The sequence below is a fragment of the Nannobrachium achirus genome (genome assembly GCF_963921795.1).
Source record: "Nannobrachium achirus genome assembly, chromosome: 11".
Taxonomy (NCBI): Eukaryota; Metazoa; Chordata; class Actinopteri; order Myctophiformes; family Myctophidae; genus Nannobrachium; species Nannobrachium achirus.
The window spans coordinates 51,332,005-51,356,443 of NC_137820.1; the positions used below are offsets into that span (position 1 = coordinate 51,332,005).

The following is a 24,439-nucleotide window of genomic DNA, read 5'->3' on the forward strand; positions in this document are numbered from 1 at the left end:
TTCTGCAATATGGAGTGTGGATCAGAGCAAAGCAAGCACCACCTTCATCATCCTCATCAACACCCTGCTCATCATCAGGACCAGCAGCCAAGAAAGAAGAGGGTCAGCCACACTCTGAACAACCAGAAGAAGGTGAGCTGAGAATTTATTTCACTTTTAACCGTGGCGTCCTTATTTTGGGCAAACTTCTTTGTTTGTTTTTGTTTTATGAAATTGAATTAGATTTTTGAAATGGGATTATTAACACACTGTTTAACAGTATGTTTGTTTTAGCAGTAGTGGGGTAGGGTTTGATGTTATTTTTTATTTGATATGTTGCACAAGAGATACTTTGATATTTTATATTTGTATTCTTTCTTAGTTTTTTTTAATATATATATATAACTGCAATGTGCTAAGCTTGCACATAATTTTACCAAACGTTAACGTTGTTTTGCCTTTCAAAGTAAGGAGCTTTGACAACCTTTTGCCTATATTATTTAAATGTTCTAAACTGTATTTCTGTTGCAGCTGTGGGTTCGTTTTGGTCATTATGAGTCCTATATATATGTGTTCTTTATTGAGACTGTAGGAAAGTGGAACAGGGACCATGCAGTCCAATTTGAATTGGCAAGTCAACAGTAACGTGGTGTTTGAACTGGCCAGCAAGGGCATGTGTGGCTCTGGACTGGAGGCAACTTTCTTAACCACTACACCATCAATGGGAACTTTATTTAGTAGTACAGTACAGTACAGTACAGTACAGTACAGTAAAGTGAGAGCAGAGATTGGTTGAGAACCCATGATACAAAACAAATCTAACACACACATGTGGGGCAAGGCAAAATGGTCAGAAAACAGGAATACAGTCCAGAGAGATCGCCCACGAAGTCCTGTACATTCTGTCAGGGGCGTCACAAGAGGGGGGAAAAAGTGGTACTGAGTTACTTACTAGGGCCCAAGGGCCTTAATTATGTTATACTTCTTGAATATATATGTATTTTTTAAGCGAACAATTATGAGCAACAACTAAAATTTTGCTTCTGGGGGGGGGGGGGGGGTCCCTGGAACTAAATATTTTGAGAAGGGGGGCCGTGGCCAAATACATATCATTTTGGGGGTCCTTCACATGGAAAGGTTTGAGCACCACTAACATAGAAACATAGGTTTTTGAAAAACCCTAGAAGGATTTGAAATATTCAAAGTCTTGCACAAATTTTCAAGATTTTTCAAAAATTGCAGATCTACAAGCTCGCTGCGAGGCACTCAGTGCCGCGCTGTGAGCTTGTATATCTGCTATTTTTCAATAGTTAAAGCACAAAATAATGCGTTACCAGTCTAAATGAAGAACATTCATGGGGGCCCGCAGTGAATCATTGTACCCAGGGCCCAGAATTTGGTGCGTCAGCGACACCCCTGCATACCGTACCTATACACTCACAGTCGTTACTGTCTAAACCACCAGAAAGGCCCATGATTATATTCAAGTGAATGCTGTGTAGACTCCCTCTTAAATAATGGAATTCCTTTGGTGTCTTCTGGGCTAAGCATGTCTGTCTGTTATTCTAGCATGTTTAATGGATGAGCTGTAGGAAGGACAGAACGGGGGGGGGGGGGGCTTTGTAGATCTGTGGGTTTCAACCACATTCTACGTGGACTCATGTCTCATGTAAGGCAAATATTTATTTTAAAGGTAACATGTTTGTTTCTTTTTTCAAAGGTTTTTAAGCTTATATTATCTTAATATTATCACCAGAGATCAGTTTCTCCCATGTGTTGCTTTTTGATGGGGTCTTTTGTTTTGTTTTGCAACATGACAGAAAAGCAAGTAGAAAAGGGTTTGACTGTATGCCCCCGCATAATGCAAAAGAAGCGAATTTGTACTGTACAATTTTGGAGTATTTTTACATGTGCCTCCATAGTCTCTCAAACCAGACTCACAATATTCAAATGATACATAGAGTCTATAATTACACCTCCTGAAAGCAGCGCATACGAAGCTGTCAATGTACGTCCTTTTCCGTTCATGAATATATATTTTGAAATATTGTTCAAATATATATTTTGAAATTTCCAGATAGATATGCTTCGACTTAATATGATTTACAGTAGGACAACTGTAGATCTGCAATTTTCTAGGACGACTGCAAAGACAAAATGCATTTGGGGGATTTGTCATACGTCATTTAGGTTGAGAATCTGCTAACCATTTAAGTTTTTATCTTCCATATACTAACCCTGCACACACTATCTGTATCATATAGCATAGCTGCTGTTGCTTTAGTTCTTTGTAAACAACGTAATATGCTAAAAGTAAGTCTTCACCTACAAGACCGCGTTTCAACCTTTCTTAGCTCTTCGATAGACTTGTATGTCCTGTTTCAGTTTTGCCGTCCTGCATCAGTAGTACACAGATAGTACACAGGGTTATTTGAGTTTTTGTAGATTTCCATTTTCATAAATTCTCCTCACGTTTAGCCTGGTTATAATTGACCAACAAAAGTGGAAAAAAATAATTTCAGGCCTCAGGGAAATTATAAACTCCATATAATAACACCAATGGTTTATTTGTTGAGCTTTCGGTAACAAGCTTCTTCAGATTAAACATTTTCTGGTGTGCAGATTCCGTTTTGTTCCAGGGCAATTAATAAAGTTCTGTGGAAGAGAGAAGAGAGATGATATGACTATTTTCTTGTGGAAAAGTAGGAGACCTTTATGAAGTGAACGGGTCACTTTAGAGGCGGACAGTCTAGGTAGAACACCTAGTGGTGAAAAATGCGAAGAACTTCTGGGGACTTAGATTAGGAAGGAGAGAGAGAGAGAGAGAGAGAGAGAGAGAGAGAGAGAGAGAGAGAGAGAGAGAGAGAGAGAGAGAGAGAGAGAGAGAGAGAGAGAGAGAGAGAGAGAAGGAAGGAAGGAATGGAAGGATGTATTATACAGAGAGGGAGGAAATAAAGACAAAAGAGATGAAAGGATGCAGGGAGGTGATGATGATGATGCCAGGACTGGAACTGTGACACTGTCAGAAGACATCACTCAGTACCAGGGAAACACAGACGTGTGCACGCTCACTCACCCACTATCCCTGGTGTTGAATGAAAGTTTTCCAGTGGGACATTACAGTAACTGTGTCAGACTCTGATCTACTGTTCTAAAAGATATCTTCACACACACCAGAGAAGATCACACGAGTGCTTTCAGTTCAGTGGAGTGCTCAGTTCAGTGTAGTGTCAGTACTGTGCCAGTATTACTGTTGTAGGGACTCTGCATTCACATAGAGCTTAAGTGAGGCAAGTTCTCTGTCATGAGCTCATTCAAAATGTGTTGTGGACACAGCTGCAGTCCAACATGACACAGCAGGCAATTCAATGAAAATATTGATCATCTGAAATGTTGGTGTCAAGGGGAGGACTACTTGTTATACTGATAGTTTCTCACTAGTAGGCCTATCGGTATAGATGTTGTTGTATTACTACTAATACTACTAGGCCTACTACTATTAATAATACAACTAATAATACACATTTTATGTATTGCAAACCTTTGACTAAAGGCACATTCAATTAAATAAATGATCTTAGACAGCTAGTACAGAGGAATAGGAGAGAGATAGATAGTACATAAGGATCAGAAGCTGTGGTACAGATATAGCCCTGACAGAGAGACGGGTGAATGAGTAAAACTTAATTCACACAATGGTGCCACTTCTCATGCCAAAAAGATCCATTATTTTGGGCAAGTTATATAATATTTTCGAATAGCATAAAACCATGTTTAATTAGTTAATATACAGTATGTTTTAAGTAGGCCTACTAAACATGTCACATAATTATAGCGGGGGGGGAAAGTACAATATTTGCCCATGAGATGTAGTGAAAAAGAAGAAAGTAATAAAATACCTCAAACTGATTTGAGCTTTCAAAGAGAAGGTGCAAAAGCGATGTGACACTGGAGAGGACTGAGCATGAGAGGGAGAGGAGGAGGAGAGGGGGAGGAAGGAGAAACTGAGGGAAGAAATGACATCATCCTGTGTGTAGTTGTAATGCTGACTGGCAGTGTGTGTGTGTGTGTGTGTGTGTGTGTGTGTGTGTGTGTGTGTGTGTGTGTGTGTGTGTGTGTGTGTGTGTGTGTGTGTGTGTGTGTGTGTGTGTGTGTGTGTGTGTGTGTGTGTGTGTGTGTGTGTGTGTGTGCGCGTGCGTGCGTGCGTGCGTGTCTCAGTGGGACTCTCTCATTGCTGGTCCTCATTCCCTTACTTTCTCTGACTGCTATTTGAGAACGGGGCATCAACTTACTGTAGAACTGTTAATACATTAATTTGGGTGGATGTGGTTGTGTGTGAGAGAGAGAGAGGTGAGACAGAGATAGAGATAGAGGGGAACAGATATTCACAGTAAAGGTTGGCAGTGAGGAGTATCAGACCCCTCAGTTCTTCCGTAGGGAATAGCGATCAATAATAGATGAGCTTTGGGGCTGTGTTGCTGTCTGATCAGAATACAGGTCAGTATGTCAGCGTTATTCAAACACTAGACTGTTTGTTAAGTTAAGTCACTTCCATCTGTCGGCATTAACCTCATATCTCCATATTTCAACTTTTTAATGTTTTTCTTTTGTAAATGAATGCCCTACTTCATACTTCATAGTACTCAATGCCACTCAAAAATATATGATCTACAAGCTCACAGTAGATCTTATATCACTATTTTTGACATTTGACAAGTCATAAGTGAAAGTGGTCAAGTGTGCCTGTGGATTTTATATTGAACAAATGAAAAAGTATGTGGCTAAATAATTTTTTCTATTTCCTGAAAAGTAACCATTTGAACACCTGTCAGAGGTGATATGGAAATATTCAACAGTAAATAATTGCATAAAAGAATTTTGCTGATCATCTCATGCAGTTTTATAGTGGCAGTTATCTTCGCTTTCAGAATCTGAGCGATATTGAAACTGCTTTGGCAGCTGACAGTGCACCCTCACACATGCACATAGTTATGCACCATGTTTGTATTTCTTTGATTCTAGTCTGTTTAGATTTTCTTTTAAATCCAGATGCCAAAAGTATTTTTATATAATCTTTAACTGTCTCTGTGTTGCTACCATCCATCTATGTGTTACTATCATCATGGATCCAGTGATGCCCTCTACTGTTGGATTGATGTTATAGCAGGCAATACATCACAGGAGGAACATTCCTAGACATTATTTAACTGAATATAAAAGATATATATAAAAAAAAACATCATCTTAAATAGTACAAAAACAGGTGATTCCTATACCTGTCATGTAGACTGGCCAATACACAAATAGAACAGCAAATCTAGCTGTCCAAAGAGTAAAAAATGTGTACAAATCATTGAAGTGTCTTTGTGAAAGACTCTGAACCCCTAGGTGAGCAGCAGACCATCTGTGTATGAACGTGTGTGAATGGGTGAACGTAATGCACAATCTATGTAAAGTGCCTTGGATAAAGGCGCTATACAAATGCACCATTTACCATTTCTTGTAATAATGAATCGCAACATCTAACTGAACTCTTGAGTTCACTTCACCAGTTCAACTGTAATCCCATATTGTTCTGATGGGGCTTGGTAATTCTGTGCACCAAAACAGAGTGATCACCTGTGGGAATACTTTGTACTGAAGCCTTGGTTAAGTCCAAAATTATATGACTGTATATTGTGTTTCTCAAACTTTCAAATTTCAATGTCTCCCCTTAACTCTGAGAAACAGTTTGCTTCTCTGACTTGTGTCTGACTTCCACTGTTGTAAGATTAGGCGTTTGGTCAACAGTGTACACATGGAAAATGTCTGACCCACACAATTTTCAATGGAGGGCTTAACTTCCACTTTTTCACTTTATGTGGAACCAGAACTGATGGGGAAGCGTACCTGTCTCCCATTTACATTTATCACATAAAGAAGCCTGGACTTTAAACTCAACCATGTCTGGCATTTATAGAACTGCATTGAATGTTATCAAGTGACTCCCAAACTTCCTTTTGATCCTGCTCCCAGTCACACCTCACCTGTGAAGCATGGACCATTACATGAGCCTTATGGTGTTGTAAAAGAAAGAAGCCCTTACAGCCAGGTGTATGTTTATAGGTACTGTCCAGTGTGGGTACATGTTCAAAAGAGTCCAGGTAAAATTATATATTCATTATTATGGAGAAACCTGAAGAAATAAAGCTGACAGCATGCAGTGGGACATGTGTTAATGTTGAAAGGACAAGAGATTTCCCTCAACATGGAGGTCTTTAGTATTTTATAGCCTGTTTTGACACGTTTTGAAAACCTTTGCAAAAACTCAACAGTCTATTTAACTATGACAGCAACTTCTAAATTACCTTGTGCATATCGGCTTATTCTCTGTTGAGATTACAAATACATCATTTTTACATATAGTTAGTTAGTTATATGTGAATAACAAAGCAAGCAAACCGGTTACTCACAAAAGAGCAGTTGCTGACCATTTAGCATATCATATATTATGCAGTATCATCTCATAGCATCGTACACACTGTGTAACTTGTGTGTGTGTGTGTGTGTGTGTGTGTGTGTGTGTGTGTGTGTGTGTGTGTGTGTGTATACACACTTTATAATGTGTTATTACTATTGTTACAAATCACAGATTATTTACGATTTGTTTATATATAATTATACAGTGTTATAAGTTTATAAAGCATTATAGATATTGTAAAAGTCCATTTGTAATTTATGCAAACATTGTGAGCTTGATCTGCAGGTTTTATTATGACTCAATGTTTAACATAGTTTATTAAGTTTTAAAATTGTACACACAGAAGTAGGATATGGATAAAAAAACATTAGACACGAAGCAGACATACAAATGGACAACAAATGAAATAAAATGTTTAAAATACAATTCAAAAAATAAACTAAAAAGGTAAGACAGTGTCATATGGTAAAGGGTATTTGGTAACATATATTATAAAGAGAGGGAATGTATGTATGAATTGAATTGAATTGAATTGAATTGAATGTTGCAGTATGTTACTCAATTCGTTTAGCAATATACATTATAACTTCCCTGTGCACTTACAGATGCATCTGTCCATTCTGTCAGACCTCCTATAGGTTATAAGTCACTCTGCATTTAAACCTCTACAAATCAGGCTTGGAAAGATATGTGTTTTTGAAACATTTTAGGGTTTGGATTTTTAGACTTGCAGTAATATGAAGGATGAAGTGGTGGCCATTAAAATAAATTGTCCTGACAACCACTTCTATGTGATCATGTGCAATTCTCTCATTCAAGTACACTGTTGAGATTACAAATTAAGTTTGACTCTAGTCCAGTGCAATGCAACAGACATCATGAATATTACAACTCAATGGTAAACAATTAGACCAAGCAATTGCAAAAGAGCCACCATCGTTACACACATTATTTATTCCAGACAAAACAATGGAAATCCCCAACCCGTAGTAGGCCATGCATAATGTGATCATTAACAGGTGGTCTCGATATTCAATGGTTAAATGCATACATTAGAACATGCAGTGATCAAACTCACATGGCCATCAGTTACCCATTGAATATCTAGATCACCTGTTAATGATCACATTATGCATGGACTACTACAGGGTTGGGGATTTCTATTGTTTTGTCTGGAATAAATAATGTGCAACAATGGTGGCTCATTTGTAATTGCTTGGTCTAATTGTTTACCATTGAGTTGTAATATTCATGATGTCTGTTATGGAACTGGACTGGAGTCATTTTTACTCTGTAAGAACTCTCAATAAATCAATCTTAATTTGTAATCTCATGTGTACTTGAATGAGACTTCATTTAGAAGTGGTTGTCATGGCAATTTATTTTAATGGCCACCACTTCACCCTTCGTATTACTGTGTCTAAAATCCACTCCCTAAAATGTTTCAAAAACCACAGATCTTTCCAAGACTTGTTCCGTAAGTGGGGAAGCTATAGTATAACCTATAATGTATATTGCTAACAGAACTTGAGATGTGGTGTTAGCGCAACGTAGTGTGATGATGACGATCCCCTCTTTTTTTTTACCATGATAAATGTCACAGCTTGACAGAATCCATTTTATGCCCGTATATGAAGATCCCTGATGTCATCGATATTATTATACATCACTGGCCAGATGGCCAAGACATGGCCCATATCTGTGTGGCTGATTCAGATAGGGATCTCCATGTATGGGCATAAAAGGGATTGTATGTGTGATGTCATGGGAACCACTCTAACAGAATCCCTTTTATGCCCATACATGGAGATCCCTGATGTCATCAATATTAAGCCCATATCTAACTTCATATGGGAATGCCATATCTGTGTGGCTGTTTCAGACAGTGATCTCCATGTATGGGCATACCAGGGATGTACCATATACACTATACATGGATCTCCATATATGGGTACCAGGGGTCTCCATATATGGGTAACTGGTCCGATATACATCAATGGCCAGATGGCCAAGAATTAGTGTGACCTCGCCCTTTAGTTTGCATGTCGCCCTGAGGTGTCTTACTAGTAATGTATAATTATGTAATCAAATACCCAGGGCCATATGACATCGTCTTATTTTTTTTTCATTCGTTGTCTATTTGTGTTTTTTGTTCATATCCTACTTCTGTGTGTAAAAACTTAATTTGAAAACGTAATAAACATTGAGTCATTTAAAAAAACCTGCAGATCTACAAGATCACAATGCTTGCATAAAGCCTGCATTTATTCACAGGACACAACTTGTTTTTATTACAACTAGACTATTGCAATATCTATAATGCTTTATAAACATATTTTAAATGCAGTACTACTTATAACACTGTATCATTATAATTATAACAACTCACAAATAATCAGTGATTTTTAACAATAGTAATAACACATTATAAAGTGTGTATAATATACACACACAGTGTGTACGATGCGATGAGACGATACTGCATAAAATATGATACAGTATGCTAAATGGTCAACAACTGCTCTTTTGTGAGTAATGGTTGTCTACAAAGCTATGCTCTGTTTGCTTGCTTTGTTATTCACAATGTATTTCATTCAGACAGTTAGCACATAGAATACATACTCATTATCATTAAAGGTGTGATTTCCATTGTGTAGTCTGATGATTTGCAATTGCTGATGTCCCACACCCTGTTGCAAGCAAACAACTGTCATTATGAATGAGACTTATTTGTATATTTCAACAGAGAATAAGCCGATATGCACAAGGTAATTTAGAAGTTGCTGTCATAGTTAAATAGACTGTCAAACCTATCTACAGTATGCCTAAGTCACAATTAAAAGACCTCTCTCTATGTTGAGGGAACTATCTTGTCCTTTCAATATTAACTGCATGCTGCAGGTTATTTCTTCAGGTTTCTCCATAATAATGAATATATAATTGCATATGGACTATTTTGAACATGTACCCACACTGGACAGTACCTATAAACAAACACCTGGCTGTAAGGGTTTCTTTCTTTTAGGACACCATAAGGCTCATGTAGTGGTCCATGCTTCACAGGTGAGGTGGGACTGGGAGCAGGATCTGGATATTGAAACTTCAAAGGAAGTTTGGGAGTCAGTACTTGATAACAATCAATGCAGTTCTATAAATACCGGACATGGTTGAGTTTAAAGTCCAGGCTTCTTTATGTGAAGTTTTAAATGGGAGACAGTTACGCTGCTGTATTTGGTTCGGTGGAAGTTAAGCCCTCCATTGACAAATGTGTGGGTCAGACATATTCCATGTGCACACTGTTGGCCAAACGCCTAATCTATACAAACTAGCCCTTACCCGTTCAAAGATATGAGCTCCGAAATGATGTGCAGTGTGTGGGTTATGGGATGTGCACTGTGCACACAGTATATGAGGGATGGAAAGTAACTTTAACTGGTGCTTGCATGATAATATGTAGGAGCATCAATGTAAGAAATGCCTGTTTCGTTTAATGGCTACAGAGATACTGTGTTCCGATCTGCATGATTTTTGGACAAAATCTGTAACAGGGCCAGACAACCGACCCCCCCCCCCCCCCCCCCCCCCGCCCGCCGACCCGCCTGCACACACACACACACACACACACACACACACACACACACACACACACACACACACACACACACACACACACACACACACACACACAGAGCTGGTTAAACATGTTGCCTCATGCTAGATGCAAAATAGATATGCCTCAAGCTAGATGCAGAATAGATATAGATACACCATAAAAATGCTAATATACAGCATATGATTTGTGAAAGTGACAAACGGGCTTCACAGTTATGTCAGGTGTGTTCATATGCTAATGGTGATGCGATTTCAGATCAATTGCTCCAGCCACTGAGGAGAAACGCTGTGACAAACACTCAGACAGACAGACAGACATTTGGAAAATTATATGTTTGATAAATCTAGCATCCTCTTGGCCAGTGTTTATATGTACTTTTTTATTTGTGTATTTGTTTACATTTTAGTTTACCCATTATTACATGTCTACTTTTTAGTTTTTCTCCTCCTCCGTTTCCTTTTTGGGAGGGGTTCAGAGGGTGGGAGTTGTAGCATATGTTTGTTTTTGTTTATAAAAAAGAATAATATAAGGCATCATTAGAATTGTATATTTGGCAATATCATTCAATAAAAACCTTTCAAAATAAAAACAGCTCATCTAAAGCTGGCAACGTGTCGCAAAGCAATGCATTATGAGCCTATAGATTTTTTCACTCAAGACAAGACATTTTTGCAGAAAAGGATATAATAGTAAAATCATACAAAATTGAATTAAAAAATGAATAAAAAGATACACATTAAGATAAGGCACTTTGCATACAAAACATATGATGTTAAAGGTATACATATAAATAGTAAATCCAGAATAGAAATTTAAATATATTTCTTCTAATCCTATGAACCATTCTCCTGGTTTTTCCCAACCTGTCTACCCACCATCAAGGCCGTTTGGATCAGTTCTGCATTTGCACATTCTTTCACAGCTAATGGGTCGCACAGACAGATGGAATTTGCATCTAGTACGACCATTGTTGTGGCTGTGGGTGTGGCCTGCAACTTTGTATAAAAGGGGTGATGCGAACCAGGTAGGTTCACATTGTGTTTGAGTCAGTCACTATGCCACCACCTCAGAAAAGAACACGGAGGTCTGCCGCTGGACAAACCGCTGATGACACAGTTGTGCCAACCTTCAACATCATTGCCAAGCAGACCGCTGTTGTTGACTGCCAACCAAGTACTGAGCCTGAACCAACAGAAGACCCTTTTCATGAGCCTGGGATAAGCGAGGTGCATTACACCATCATAGAGGGCGGTTCACAGCGTGGTGGCTGTCTTTTGGTAGATGACCACGGATACAGCTACAACTTGAGGTGCAGATCGGTGAGCTACACTCTGTGGCGTTGCTCTGTACGCTCTGCTGCGTGTTACTGCAAAGCCACCGTGAAGCAGGCTGGGGATACTTTCACCCAAGGGCCACTCCACCATAATCACGCTGGACAGTTTGGCCTGGCCACTAAGGTGATTACGAGTAGCCTACTCCTTTATTTAAGTTCTTATTAGCAGTTTACAAATTGGAAATTTGCACTTCTTATGTAAATCTACCACAGAAAATATCACAACAATCTATCTATGCAATGACCGGATTTATGTGTGGTTAGTAACATACTGTAATTTAGGATATTTGTACTAATTTGTAATTCTCATATTTTACAGGTGCAGCTAAAAAAGAAAGTGTATCAAATCACAGAGGAGAATGTCTTCAAGTCGGTTGCCAGCATAGTAGCTGACGTGATAAAGGAGATGCCTGCAGACACTCAGATTGGCTTTCTCAACCCGGCCAGCCTGGCTAGGGCTGCCAACTTTCACCGGCAGAAATGGCGGCTTGCAGACCCCATCTCTCTGCACCTCCCTGCAGTCCCCACCTCCCTGGAACTCCCTGCAGTCCCCACCTCCCTGGAACTCCCTGCAGACCCCACCTCCCTGGAACTCCCTGCAGACCCCACCTCCCTGGAACTCCCTGCAGACCCCACCTCCCTGGAACTCCCTGCAGACCCCACCTCCCTGGAACTCCCTGCAGACCCCACCTACATGGACTTTTTGCTGAGCGAGGAGGTCCATGCACCGGATGGTTTCCTCCAGCAGGACATCAGCAAGGATGGTGCTCGCCATCTCATCTTCGCCACACCCAAACAAGTGGAGCTTCTGCAGTCTGTGGATCAGCTCTTCATGGATGGTACATCTACGGTAGTGAAAGAACCCTTCTCCCACATTGTCAGTTTCCATGGCTTCCTCAGGAATGATGAGGGCAGCTCTGTCAAGCAAGTCCCCCTGACATCTGTCCTGATGTCATCAAGGAGGAAGCGTGACTATGTCGCCGTATTCAAGGCCATGAAGAACCTGGCACCCAACCTGGAGAATGTGCACATGGTGGTTGACTTTGAGGCAGCTATTTGGAGAGCAGCAGCTAAAGTGTTTCCTGGTGCCACCGTACGTGGCTGTAACGTCCATTGGAGACGGGCTCTGTGTCGTGAAGTCCAGCAGCTTGGCCTGGCAGGGTCTGATCGTATCTCAACAGAGGCCAATAACTACATCAAGACGTTGTTTGCCCTTCCATGTCTTCCCCCCGATGAGATTGAGAATGCGTTCAATTTGCTTTCATTCTCTGCCAGTGACCAGCTCCAACCCCTTATCGACTACTTCCAAAAAACCTGGATTGTTGGCCGGTGGAAGCCAGAACAATGGAGTGTCTACAAGCGTGCCATCAGGACAAATGAAGATGTCGAAGGATGGCACACTGACCTCAACCGGAAAGCAGAGCATGGAAACCTGCAGCTCCTTGTGAGTTTGCTGCATACTGAAGCTTTGCTCATCCCCATCCAGCTGCACAGTGTCTCAGAAAGAAAGCTACGCCGCATCCAGCGAAAGCAGACTGGTCTTGCTGGCATGCTGGCCAAGTTATGGAAGGACTATGATAAGAAAGAGCTGACCATCAGTCAGATGCTAAAGAAAGCTATAGTCGATTGACTGGCCCCAAAAACGTCTATTCTTGTCATAGAGTAGAGTAGACTAGGTACAATATGTTCATTTGTCAATATCTTTTTTCCCATCAGTGTTCAGTTCAGTATATTTGACAATATCCTCTGTTGTAGCCTGCTATTTTTTTAATTGTACTATTTTGTGAAATAAACTCTCTTATACTGCACATTTGACCTCGTTGTGTTGTGTTTCGTAATTAAAACAGTGGGCTTGACAAGCTGTTACACCATAAGGATCTCTTATTGCAATGTATTAACCTGATAAAGCTATCAAGAGATTCTGATTGAAATGTTCAATGTTGGGAATGAAAGAATAGTTTGAAAGAAACGTTCATCTCTGTAATATTGTGTGGATGTTCGATGCAAATGGTTCCAAAGACTATACAGTCATAATTTTGGACGCAAGCAAGGCTTCATGTACAAAGTATTCCCAGGTGCCCACTCTGTATTGGTGAGCAGAATTAGCCAGTAGCTATGCCCCTCCCAAAAAGCTTTTGTCCAATGCTAGCTTAGAATAACTTCCTGCTTGCCAAGGTTTGCCAACAGCCTTGGCAAGCTAGCATTGGACAAAAGCTTTTAGGGGAGGGGCATAGCTACTGGCTAATTACCAAGCCCCATCAGAACAATGGGATTACAGTTGAATTGGTGAAGTGAACTCAGGAGTTCAGTAAGAAGGAACGACAGGAATAACATAGTTGCTATTCATTATTAAAATAAATGGTAAATGGTGCGTTTATATAGTGCCTTTATCCAAGGTAATTGTGCATTACATTCACACATTCATGCACCGATGGCAGAGGAAACCATGCAAGGCACCAACCAAGGCACCAACCTGCTCACCTACTTCTGTGTATAAAACATTTTAAAACTTAATAAACATTAAGTTTATTAAGTTAAGAGTTAAGAGTTAAGAGTCATAAAAAAAACTGCAGATCTACAAGCTCACAATACTTGCATAAAGCCTGCATGTATTCATGGGACACAAGCAACTCGTTTTAGGGTGCCATGATACAAGTCAATTAAGGTGCTATAAAGTAACAATGTACTTCAGGGGTGCCATGGATGAAAAGGTTATTTACAGGGGTGACCTGAGACAGAAAAGTTTGAGAACCACTGGGCTTCAACACAATGAGGCACCCCTGGACTTGTATCCCGTCACCCACTTTTAGAAACACTGCTCTAGCCCAGTGGGCAGTGGTTCTTAAAGTGTTTGTGTTTGTGTGGGGGGGTTCTGAACCATACAAGTCTGTAACTCTGACATTGTACAAATGGAACCAAATGAACCCTAACAGGTTAATTTGGTTCCATTTGTACACTGTCAGACATTGAAATTTGAAAGTTTGAGAAACACCTTTCTAGCCTACTGGGGTTCTGCTGCTGCGCTACTAGGCATACCACTGCTACAGCTACTACTAAAAATTAATAATAATTATGTAAGTCACAACTTACTATTTGTACTATTCTGTGTGTCTGTCTGTCTTTGCTTCTAGATCTACACAGACTGGGCCAACCATTATCTGGCCAAGTCAGGTCACCCGCGACTGATAAAAGACCTTCAGCAGGACTTAAATGATGGAGTTCTCTTGGCCCAGGTTATACAGGTGGTCGGTAAGTGTGTCAAGCAAACCTCCAAATCATTGGCAATTCTCTTACATTCATCAAAGATCACCTTCTTAATCACCTTATTAATTAGGCTATAAATGCAGGCTAAACCTTGCCTTGATATGTTATAAAATAAAATAAAACTTTATTTCCAAAACTGAATCCCATCTATGCCCTCAAAAGCTGTATTTCCCTTCATCCACAGCCAATGAGAAGATATGTGGCATTAATGGTGTCCCAAAGACCAGAGCTCAGATGGTGAGTGGAGACAAACAGAAGTGTTGCTCATGTTGTGAATAATGTTAAAGGGATATATTCCTTTCAAACATGTTCCGGGTCATTTTAACTTTAATTTTAACGCCTACTCAGACTTTTGTGTGCACTCTAGTCCTAGTTTTTTTAAGTTGCTCGATTCAGTTTTTAGATGTTTGCCCCCTAAAATATAAAATACAAACCGACTGTAACTTCAAACTCCATTTTAACCATGTTAGATTCATCAAGGCAGTGTTTTTTTTTTTTGCTTTTTTCTTTTGTATTTTTTTTTCTTTTTTTTACATTTTCCCCAGAAATTGTGAAACACAATGAAAAAGTAATTAAAATTAACCTAACTTAGAATTTAGTTTGGAGGTACAATGGGTTTATGGAAAAGGGTTGTCTGATTAAATTAGGCCTAATACTTTTCTGAAGAGCAAATGTTAAAATGATGCCACGTTTCAAAGTTAAACATTTCTTTAAGATCTTTCAAAAAGACATCAACATACTTTTTTCTTGAGGTTGGTCTGTAATGTATATACATTTATGTACTATACAATAATAATAATCATGTATTCCTGTCCTCTCCATGTCAGATTGAGAATATTGAAGTGTCTCTGGGGTTCTTGGCTGCTAAAGGAATGAACATCCAAGGCCTGAGTTCAGAGCGTGAGTTATTCTATCATTAGCCTCGGAAACCCAGGCTTATTTTGGCGATCAGAAAAATAAGCCTGGGCGATCGCGTTAAAATCACTGTTGGAGGAAGTGTAGAATTTCCCTAACCAATCAGAGTGGAGGCTTCGCACAGAATTTGTTGACGTCATGACGCAGTAGCGTTCTCTGCGCTGAGCAGAGGGGGGTGGGGGTGGGGGGAGGAGAACACATGCTATTGGCCGGGGACTCCTGGAGAGATTCGCCGGGTCCGCCCATCTGCCAACATAAACTGTCCGCGTTAGCTCAGAGTATTCTATTATAAGAGCATAACAGAGACGTGTTCAGTAAGCCATTTGCACTAATCACTGTTAGTTAGTTACTAGGGCCCAAGGTGGAGGGGCCTGGAATTATTTTATACTTTAGCTATTGAAAAATAGCAGATCTACAAGCTCACAGCGTGGTGCCGCACTGTAAGCTTGTAGATCTGCTATTTTTGAAATCTGTAACTACATTTTTGCTTCTGGGGGTCCCTGGAACTAAATATTTTGAGATGGGGTCCATGGCCAAATACATATAATTTTGGGCGTCCTTCACATAGAAACATAGGTTTTTCAAAAAACCTTAGAAGGATTTGAAATACTCAAAGACTTGCACAAATTTCACGATTACAAGTACCAGGGCCCAGAATTTGGTGCGACACCCCTGATTGGAGAACATGCCTGACCAACTGTCTGTCTCTCCTTCAGAGATCAGCGGAGGAAATCTCAAGACTATTCTGAGTCTGTTCTTCAGCCTGTCAAAGTACAAGCAGCAGCAGCAGCAGCACAAGACTGTAAAACAGACCAGACTGTCTGAGAAGCCCATTACTCCTGAACAGGCCAGTCTAACCCACACCAAACCAACAGAGAGGCACCGCCACACACCGGACAAGCAGAAAACACCATCTGCTGAAACAGTCACCAAGTGAGAACTCTTGCTTTGAATAAATCACTACTTTATATTCGTAAAGTTACAGAAATCACACCTGAGAGTTGGCCGGTACCTCTACACCACATGTCTCAGATTTGGGCAACTCAGGAGATCAATAAGTGCAGTTACAGGAATAGAACAGTGTCATCATATCCACCGCTCACTTCAAACTGGGTTTGATTTTTTAAATATATTAATATCGCATTTCGTGTGTGGGGCCTTTTAGAAACAAACAAATTAACTCATAATGTACCTTTCTCAGCTAGTGTATACAGTTAGTAATGCATTAGACCGTTTCATTTGGTTTCGTGACACCCACAACTGTTTGTACCTGTATGAGTGAATGACAAATAAAACCCTGTTGATTCTTGATTTCTACCCAATTTCACCCAATCATTTTTGTAAAATGTGTAAGCATTTTCAACCTGAAGCCCACAGAGAAGCTGCACAGTAAACGTAGTCAAAAACAAATACACCTCTCGTGGTGCACATAAAATGAAGCCCAGTGGACACATCATCACACACTCCTGACTACCGCATGTCTACTGTTGTTCTGCTTTGTGCACCATCTCCATTTCACTCTTCCATTTTTCACCTTTCTTCTTTTCTCTGACCTCTCTCTATCTCTCCTTTCACACATCTTCAACAACACCTATATGTCTCTCTGTGTTCGCCGCAGTCCATCCCAGATGACCGGAGGTGGGCCATTGTCACAGGCTCAGAGAAAGACCTCTAAGTCTGCATTTCATTTTCCCCTCATCGGATTATCTTTTCCTTCTTCTGCTATAATGCACTCGCTCTTTCTCTCGTGTCCTCGGTCATTACTCATCCCCCCCCCTTCACTCCCCCAGGGTCTTACACTGAATGCCAATGTGCGTTTACTTTATCCTGCCAATGAAGAGCTTGGGTTCATTTCACTTTCAGGTCCATCATTTCAGGAAGCACTTTTCCAAAAGCTGAAGAGCTTTTCATAAAAGGATTGTGAAATGCAAATTATACAGACTGAAGACTTGTCTGACTAAGACTTAAACTTTGTCAGACATTATCAACAAATAATAATTCAGATCATATTCATATTTTGATTTGGTAGAATTAAAAGTGAACTGACTCTAACCGTGGTGTGGATACTGTAGTCAGGTTGTGCTGTAGAGTTGTGGACACACAAGACAACTGACAAATCATGTCAATGTGCCTGCATATACTGTAGCTGAAGCCTGATAGCAGTTTCAGATTCTGCTTCTCTTTGCTAAACTCCTAAAATTACTTATACTAGACCTTACCCGTTTGAAGATATGTGCTCCAATATATGTGCAGAGTGTGGGTTATGGAGAAAGTAACTGTAACTGGTGCGTGCGTGAGAATATGTGGGGGCATCATAATGTAAGGAGCAGCCCATGGAGGAGTGTATATTTTTTGATGGATACAAATAATTTAACAGCTAAATTAGGTGAATAGAAGTATGAGGATGTATGCGCTTGCTCTACATAATTTTGCCATACCCGTCGGAAGATAAGACACACATCAAATGCACCCGGTGCATGAGTGACCCGTGCATGCAGGCAAACCACATGAGAGAGAGAGAGAGAGAGAGAGAGAGAGAGAGAGAGAGAGAGAGAGAGAGAGAGAGACACTGCAACATTCCTAACTGTGAGATTGGTGGGTGTGGGGTTACAGATCCCATGGCCTGGAGGAACGGACCGTTGCCCTGACAACAGGCTGAAGTTGAGTTGAACAGAAGTGGTATAAAAACGCTAAGAAATAGCTTGAATTTGGTGAAAATGGAAATCGGGCTCCGTCAGCCTCTGTATAATGCTAATGGCCAATGCCATGTGAAAATTGGGATCAGTTGCTGAAGAGATAAAGGTGGAAATGCATTTGTGACTGACCTACTGACTGACTGACTGACTGACTGACTGACTGACCTCTCTCTAAAATTATATAATGGATGTTCATGAACTAAAACGTATTCATTTTATTATGTTATTCTCTCAATTTCTCTCACTTTCTACCCACTGTTTTTCTCTCTCCCCCAAACTCCGTCCCTGTTTGATTGCTCCCCATATTCTCTTTATCTCCGCATTCCTCCTCTCTTCCTCACTCTCGTAGACTGCCATCTCCCATCATGCGTGTCCCACCCGGTGTGGCCAGCGGGATCAAGACGCCCTCCCCTTCCCGCTCCCGCTCCAGTTCCCTGAGTTTCAGCCACTATGACCGGCCCAGGGCCTGTGTCCAGCCTGCAGCCAGCAGGCAGGAGCCAAGAGGTAGGTCTCACACAAGAGCAGTGCATGGTGGAAAAAGTACTCACATTAGTTAAGCAAGTTACTATGAAAACCTCCACCGGCGGTCTGTCTGTCCGTCATGTCACGTCACACTTTTGGCCCTACTCTTATCTCCGGCACAGTTGCCCGTATCCATGCCCCTGATTTCTCACATGACCCTGTTCAAGCGCCACCATGAGGCTGTGTGTATACATGCGACCTGACGGTCGCTTATCTCCCGATTAGGGAGTCTTAGTACTCTGTTAAGTAAAAGTTTAAAATTAAAAAATGTACTTGAGTAAAGGTACAAAAGTAGGCTATTGGTATCAAAAGTAAAAACTACTCAGTACTCATTATGCAGAAATCAAATGTATACAAATCTTTTGAAAATAGCCGATTTGAGCTTGTAGATCGGCTATTTTCAAATGGCCGAAATGTATTTAGGGCTGAAGTAGTTAATGTACCGTATGTTTTGTAATAATAATCAAAATCTACAAAGTAACTAGTAACCACAAGGTTAGGTGTAAAGAGAAAACATGCCACAGGATTTTGAAGCAAAGGGGAAGTATATGCATAATGATGTTATTATTATTAATTGTGAACAACTTATGTCCATGAACAAAATAACCCAAAAACGGATGGGTGAGGTCTTGAAGAGATGATTCACTTTTGGGTCAAAAAGGTTAAAGGTCAAGGTCAATATGAAGAACAGATGGGTGGAACACATGAAATTGCATGGGAATGACCAGGCTGCCTCGAAGAGATGGTTCCATTTTGGGTCAAAAAGGGCAAGGGAAGAATTCCTGTGCCCCATATCCAAAGGTGGAAATAGCATAATACTGTATATCTTGCAGTGTTGCCAAAGTTATGAACTCTATACCGCGGGCAATATTTCTAGTTTGTTACTGTAATATTGACGTGTGAAGGGTGCCAGTTAGCAATCAATTTCATCGACTGTTCATGATTTGTGCCATCACAACTATGTTGATGATTAAATGTCCAGCTGCCGTGATACGTAGGGCCTTGAAACATAGATTTTGACATTGATTTCTACATGGCATTTGCCATAGAATGATACTAAAGTATTTCCCTCCTCACTGTCCCTGTCCAGCAGAGAGAAGTCTTTCTCCCTCTCCTATCACAATGGACCAGGCTCTCTCCCCAGCACCACTCAACCCAGCCTCATCCTGCTCCACCTTCTCTTCTCCATCACACCCACAGTGTACCTCCTCCACCTCGTCCCTGCCACTACCTACCACCTCCTGCCGCTCAAACTCATCCCTGGCCCAGTCTGTGTTAGACAGCAGCAGCTACAAAGCCTGGAAGAGCAAATCCCTCGGCGCTAAACATTCTGCCATCTCCTCATCTCTGCTGTCTGTCAGACAGACAGACACTCTCCCTCCGTCTTTGTCCCCGCCATCCCAAGCGCTCTCTCGCTCTTTGCCTCAGCTCCTCTATCAGGCACCCATCCAACAGTCTCACAACGAAGACCAGAAACAGACCCGAAACCAGCCCAAGACCCTGGCCCTTTCTCTCCCTCAGCCCCAGACCCAAGCCCAGCCCAAACCCCAAAGGCAACCCAAGGCCCAGGTCAAGGTCCTAGACGTCCCCCCTAAAGTCATAGCTCAGAAGTCCATGTTGGAGAAACTCAAGCTGTTCAACAGTAAGTCAGCTGCCAAGGGCGGCTGCGGCGACGGCAGCACTGGAACGCAGGCGGACACTCGGAGAGGACGGGACGCGCAGAAGAAAGGGAGAGGAGAGAAGCGGGCAGAGAAGAAGGCAGACAAGACAGCGGAGAAAGTAGAAAAGGAGGAGAAGAGCATGGAGAAAGGAGAGAAGAGAAGGGGACGAGAAAAGAGATCCCAGAGTGTGGCTTCTATCAAAGAGGATGGCTTGGTGACCTCCCCCTGCACCCCACCTCCTCCTGCTCCTTCTGCTGCTGCTGTCTCCCCTCCCTCCCCCTCCCCTGCCCCCTCCCTGCCCAGTCCCAAGCAGGCTCTAAGGACGCTGGGACGGGCGCTGACCAGCAGGTAGGCCTGCTAGTCTGTTTATTCCTTCTCCTGTACATTTAACGTCATGGCGGCACACATGTAGCAAACAAATTAAACATGTTTTGGGTTTACCCATCAGTGAAAAAGGGTCCATTGTTTATTTTTTGAAAAGATGCTTTGATTATTGACTGAAGATTGAGGAAATATCCAAAGTGGTACCCGTACCATTTATTTGAAATGATATGACAATGCAGCCCAAAATGTTGACATACGTAATTGTTTCACAGTAACGGCACACTGTCTTCCATTTCTTTATTATCACCTTCTAAAAGAGTCTTTCCAACACATTTGTAGAACTAGTTTGGAACTATGTGATACAGAGTTGAACACGCAACACTGCAGATGAGATCCCACGGTGCATTAATTAAAGACACCCAAAAAAGCAATGGTTTGAGCACCTGCGTTTACTTTGGATGTGGGTTCTATTTTTCGACTACTTTGGAACCACACACTTGAGTTACTTTCCAACATAACATAGGACCTTTTGTCCTAACGTCCTGCGTAATGGATTCCACAAGAGAGCTTTGTTTTGATTTAATTTCACTGCATGAAAAGCTCAAGTATTCTCTACTACTGCTCTGGTCCTACAATAATTTTCTCTGGTCTGCTCTTACCCAGGAAGGGCACCCTGAAGCAGGGGGACAAGGATAGATCCAAGGCTGTCAAGGCAGGCTCTAGAGAGGACAGACCTGGAGCCAAGGAGAGAGACAAGAATGGAACTAAAGAGAAAGAAAACACAAGGTACACATTAAAACCTGGAGTGTTAATTTAACTCAGAGTGCATATAAATTGACCCATTTCACTGTGTCAACTACAGTAAGTACCTTGTCAGAGAGTGGTGTTGTCTGAAAAGCATCTCCTGTTAGGCCATTGGTCATCATATCGCTATTTACTGTCTGACAGTTCTGTCACTAATGCAGAACTGTACTTGATCCTATCAACCCTGTTGCTGGTACAGGGAGAAGAATGGAAGCAAAGAGAAGGAGAGGGTGAAGGGTGCTTCAGTGTTCGGCTCTAGGAGAAGTTCGCAGTCAGGATCACTGGTGGTCAGACAGGTCAGTATATATACTGTATACTGTACATCCTTACACTAAACACTGAGCAGTGGGCTTATTAAACATGTTATTTTATGTGACGATTAAGGCTAACAATATTTTAAATCTGAAATAGTGCCTTGGTCACTGGTTACAATGGGACAGTGTAACCTTGGAGATGGTTACACTTATAGCAAAATAAGCAAAAACATGAAGCAGACTCTTATAGTGCCACCATGAGGCGATTCGAAAATGTCCCTTTGCCTACTGGGAGTGTCCGTGCAATGTTTCATGCCGATTGGTCCAGTGGTGCCGGAGATTAGCTGTTTACAGATGGACCCACACTTAGACAGACATGAGGAAAAAACATAATATCTGGCCATCGGCCGTCTGGCCCAGCAGACATAAAAAAATCCAGGAGTCATCAATATGTCTGTACACGGAAACACATTGTGTACCACTATTTCAAATTATTCAGCCATCTAAAACTAAAGACAGCGCTGTTCTTTATTCTAGGAAGGGGTGGGGTCAGAGGCGGAGCATGCTAAGAAGAGCACCACCAATCAGTTATCCAGCCTTGGCGCTGATGAAGACAAAAGCAATGGAACCAAAAAGGGAAGTTCCGACCCCGCCATCATTCCTTCCACTTCCACAGTGTCTGCCACTACTAACACCAGCATCCCCAAGCCTGTCACCAGCAAACAGAGGAAAGGCTCATTTGGCTCACTGACAGTCATGGAAGGGGAGAGGCGGGACAGAAATTATCTAGCTGCACGCCAAGATCAAATGGACAGAGAGACTGAAACGCTGACTGAAAGACGGATTGAAAAACTGTCAGACAGACAGTCGGAGAGACAGAGGTCCACTTCCTGCTCTGACCTGGAGCCCTCGGATGGACACGGCCTCCACCAGGCTGACAGTGCGGTAGTGCCCCCTGTGGCAGAGATTGGTACTGCACAGACTAGTGGTCCTCCAATCAGTACCACAGCCAGCATTCAGCTACCCAGAACACAACTGTACAGCCATCATAACATGGCCACCGTAGCTCCATTTATATACAGGTATGGAACTGTCTGGGGATAATATAGCAATAGCTAGTGGTTCTCAACCTGTGGGTCGGGACCCCCAGGGGGGTCCCCAAATTATTTTCGGGGTCCCCAAATTATTAACTTAATGTGCAATATTGTTTTCTCACTCAACAGTAAACAAACCAACATAACGTTTAAGCGTGTAGTAGACTATAGAGGGTATTTCTAAAGTGACAATTTGAGGACTTTTTAATACCTCTAAAATGACAAATTAAACATTGGCCAAATGGTCAAATATTAGAGGCAGAAACTGTGAAAATAGCCGATCTACTATTTTCACAATAGAACCATGTTATACAAATGCTCCTCAGGGTGGGGGGGTCTCCAGTTCAAATATGATTATTTTGGTGGTCGCGGCTTGAAAAGGTTGAGAACCACTGGTTTAATATGTCAACGTACGAAAAGATATATCCTGCAAAATACCACCTCTTTTGGCAATAATTGACCGAGTGACCTTCCCCCGTGAACTCTTGTGCTGTGCAGGTCTCAGCCTGATGTCACAGGTGCAGGATCCATAGAGGCGCAGTGCAGAACTTTCAGCCAATCAGCTCACAGCTCCCTGGAGGACCTGACAAGTGGGTGTGGTCATAATGATTAACTGTGTATGTCACTTCCCTCCAACCCCCCCCCCCCCCACAATGCAATATGTGTGTATGTGTATGTACTGTATGTATGTATAATGCACACATGCATGTATGCACACATGCTTGTGTATGGCACGCCCATACACAAGCATGACTGTGAGCGTGAATTTGTTTATGCCTTTGTGTGCATGTTTGTTGAGGGTGTGTATGTGTGTGTTTAAGATTTACTGTTCATTTTAAAAAGCAGGTCAAACTCGGAGAAAAGACTGATTGTTCTCAAAACCCACCCCTGGAATGCTGTATAAGCACACACACACACACACACACACACACACACACACACACACACACACACACGTTTGTGCATGTGCACACCGTCACGTTTCTGCTTTAGGGATCTTAGCCCTGCTTTTCAAGGCTGTGCGCCAGTGTGTAAGTGTGTGCACTTGTGTTTGAGTGTGTGTGCGCAGCAGGTTTAAATCCCCCTCTGGTGTGTAGAGGCAGACTACTGTATTTTCACACACTTCATTTTGGCCTGGGGACCCGTAAACACAACAGACAAGGCTGCTGATTTCCAGGACATTTCTTGACTGGCTTCTTGTCTAAAGATATCACAGGCTACTGAACCTTAGACCGGAGGTACAGTTTCTGAAGAATTATTTGGGAGCCGAGGAGGAGAGAACTCACAGTAAACCCATTCTAATAGGTTTATGCAATATTTACAATCATTTGCTTTTGTCGATGCACACTTCTTACTCGAAGCAGTCGTGGACATTCTCTAAGCGATATTATCGTTTATCTTGATAAAAAACACTCACGGTAATCGTATCGTGGAGATTTAATTTATCGTGAAATCGTCCTCCGTCATGCACTGGGATCAACATAACCGGTACCATTTAAACCCTCTTTTTTCACTCTCTA

General features: G+C 41.6%; 1 protein-coding gene across 1 annotated transcript in view; it reads left to right on the forward strand.

Annotated features, from left to right (window-relative positions):
* The window catches only part of LOC308294420 (neuron navigator 2-like), an 84,309-nt gene continuing 59,870 nt past the window's right edge, over positions 1–24,439 (forward strand). Inside the window, exons 1-11 of the mRNA XM_080737153.1 lie at positions 1–132; positions 14,517–14,634; positions 14,834–14,886; positions 15,477–15,549; positions 16,281–16,497; positions 18,610–18,764; positions 19,873–20,791; positions 21,431–21,553; positions 21,771–21,867; positions 22,363–22,907; positions 23,418–23,509. Of these exons, the coding sequence (XP_080593279.1) occupies positions 10–132; positions 14,517–14,634; positions 14,834–14,886; positions 15,477–15,549; positions 16,281–16,497; positions 18,610–18,764; positions 19,873–20,791; positions 21,431–21,553; positions 21,771–21,867; positions 22,363–22,907; positions 23,418–23,509 (2,515 nt within the window). The 5' untranslated portion in view covers positions 1–9. The remainder of the gene's footprint in view (positions 133–14,516; positions 14,635–14,833; positions 14,887–15,476; positions 15,550–16,280; positions 16,498–18,609; positions 18,765–19,872; positions 20,792–21,430; positions 21,554–21,770; positions 21,868–22,362; positions 22,908–23,417; positions 23,510–24,439) is intronic.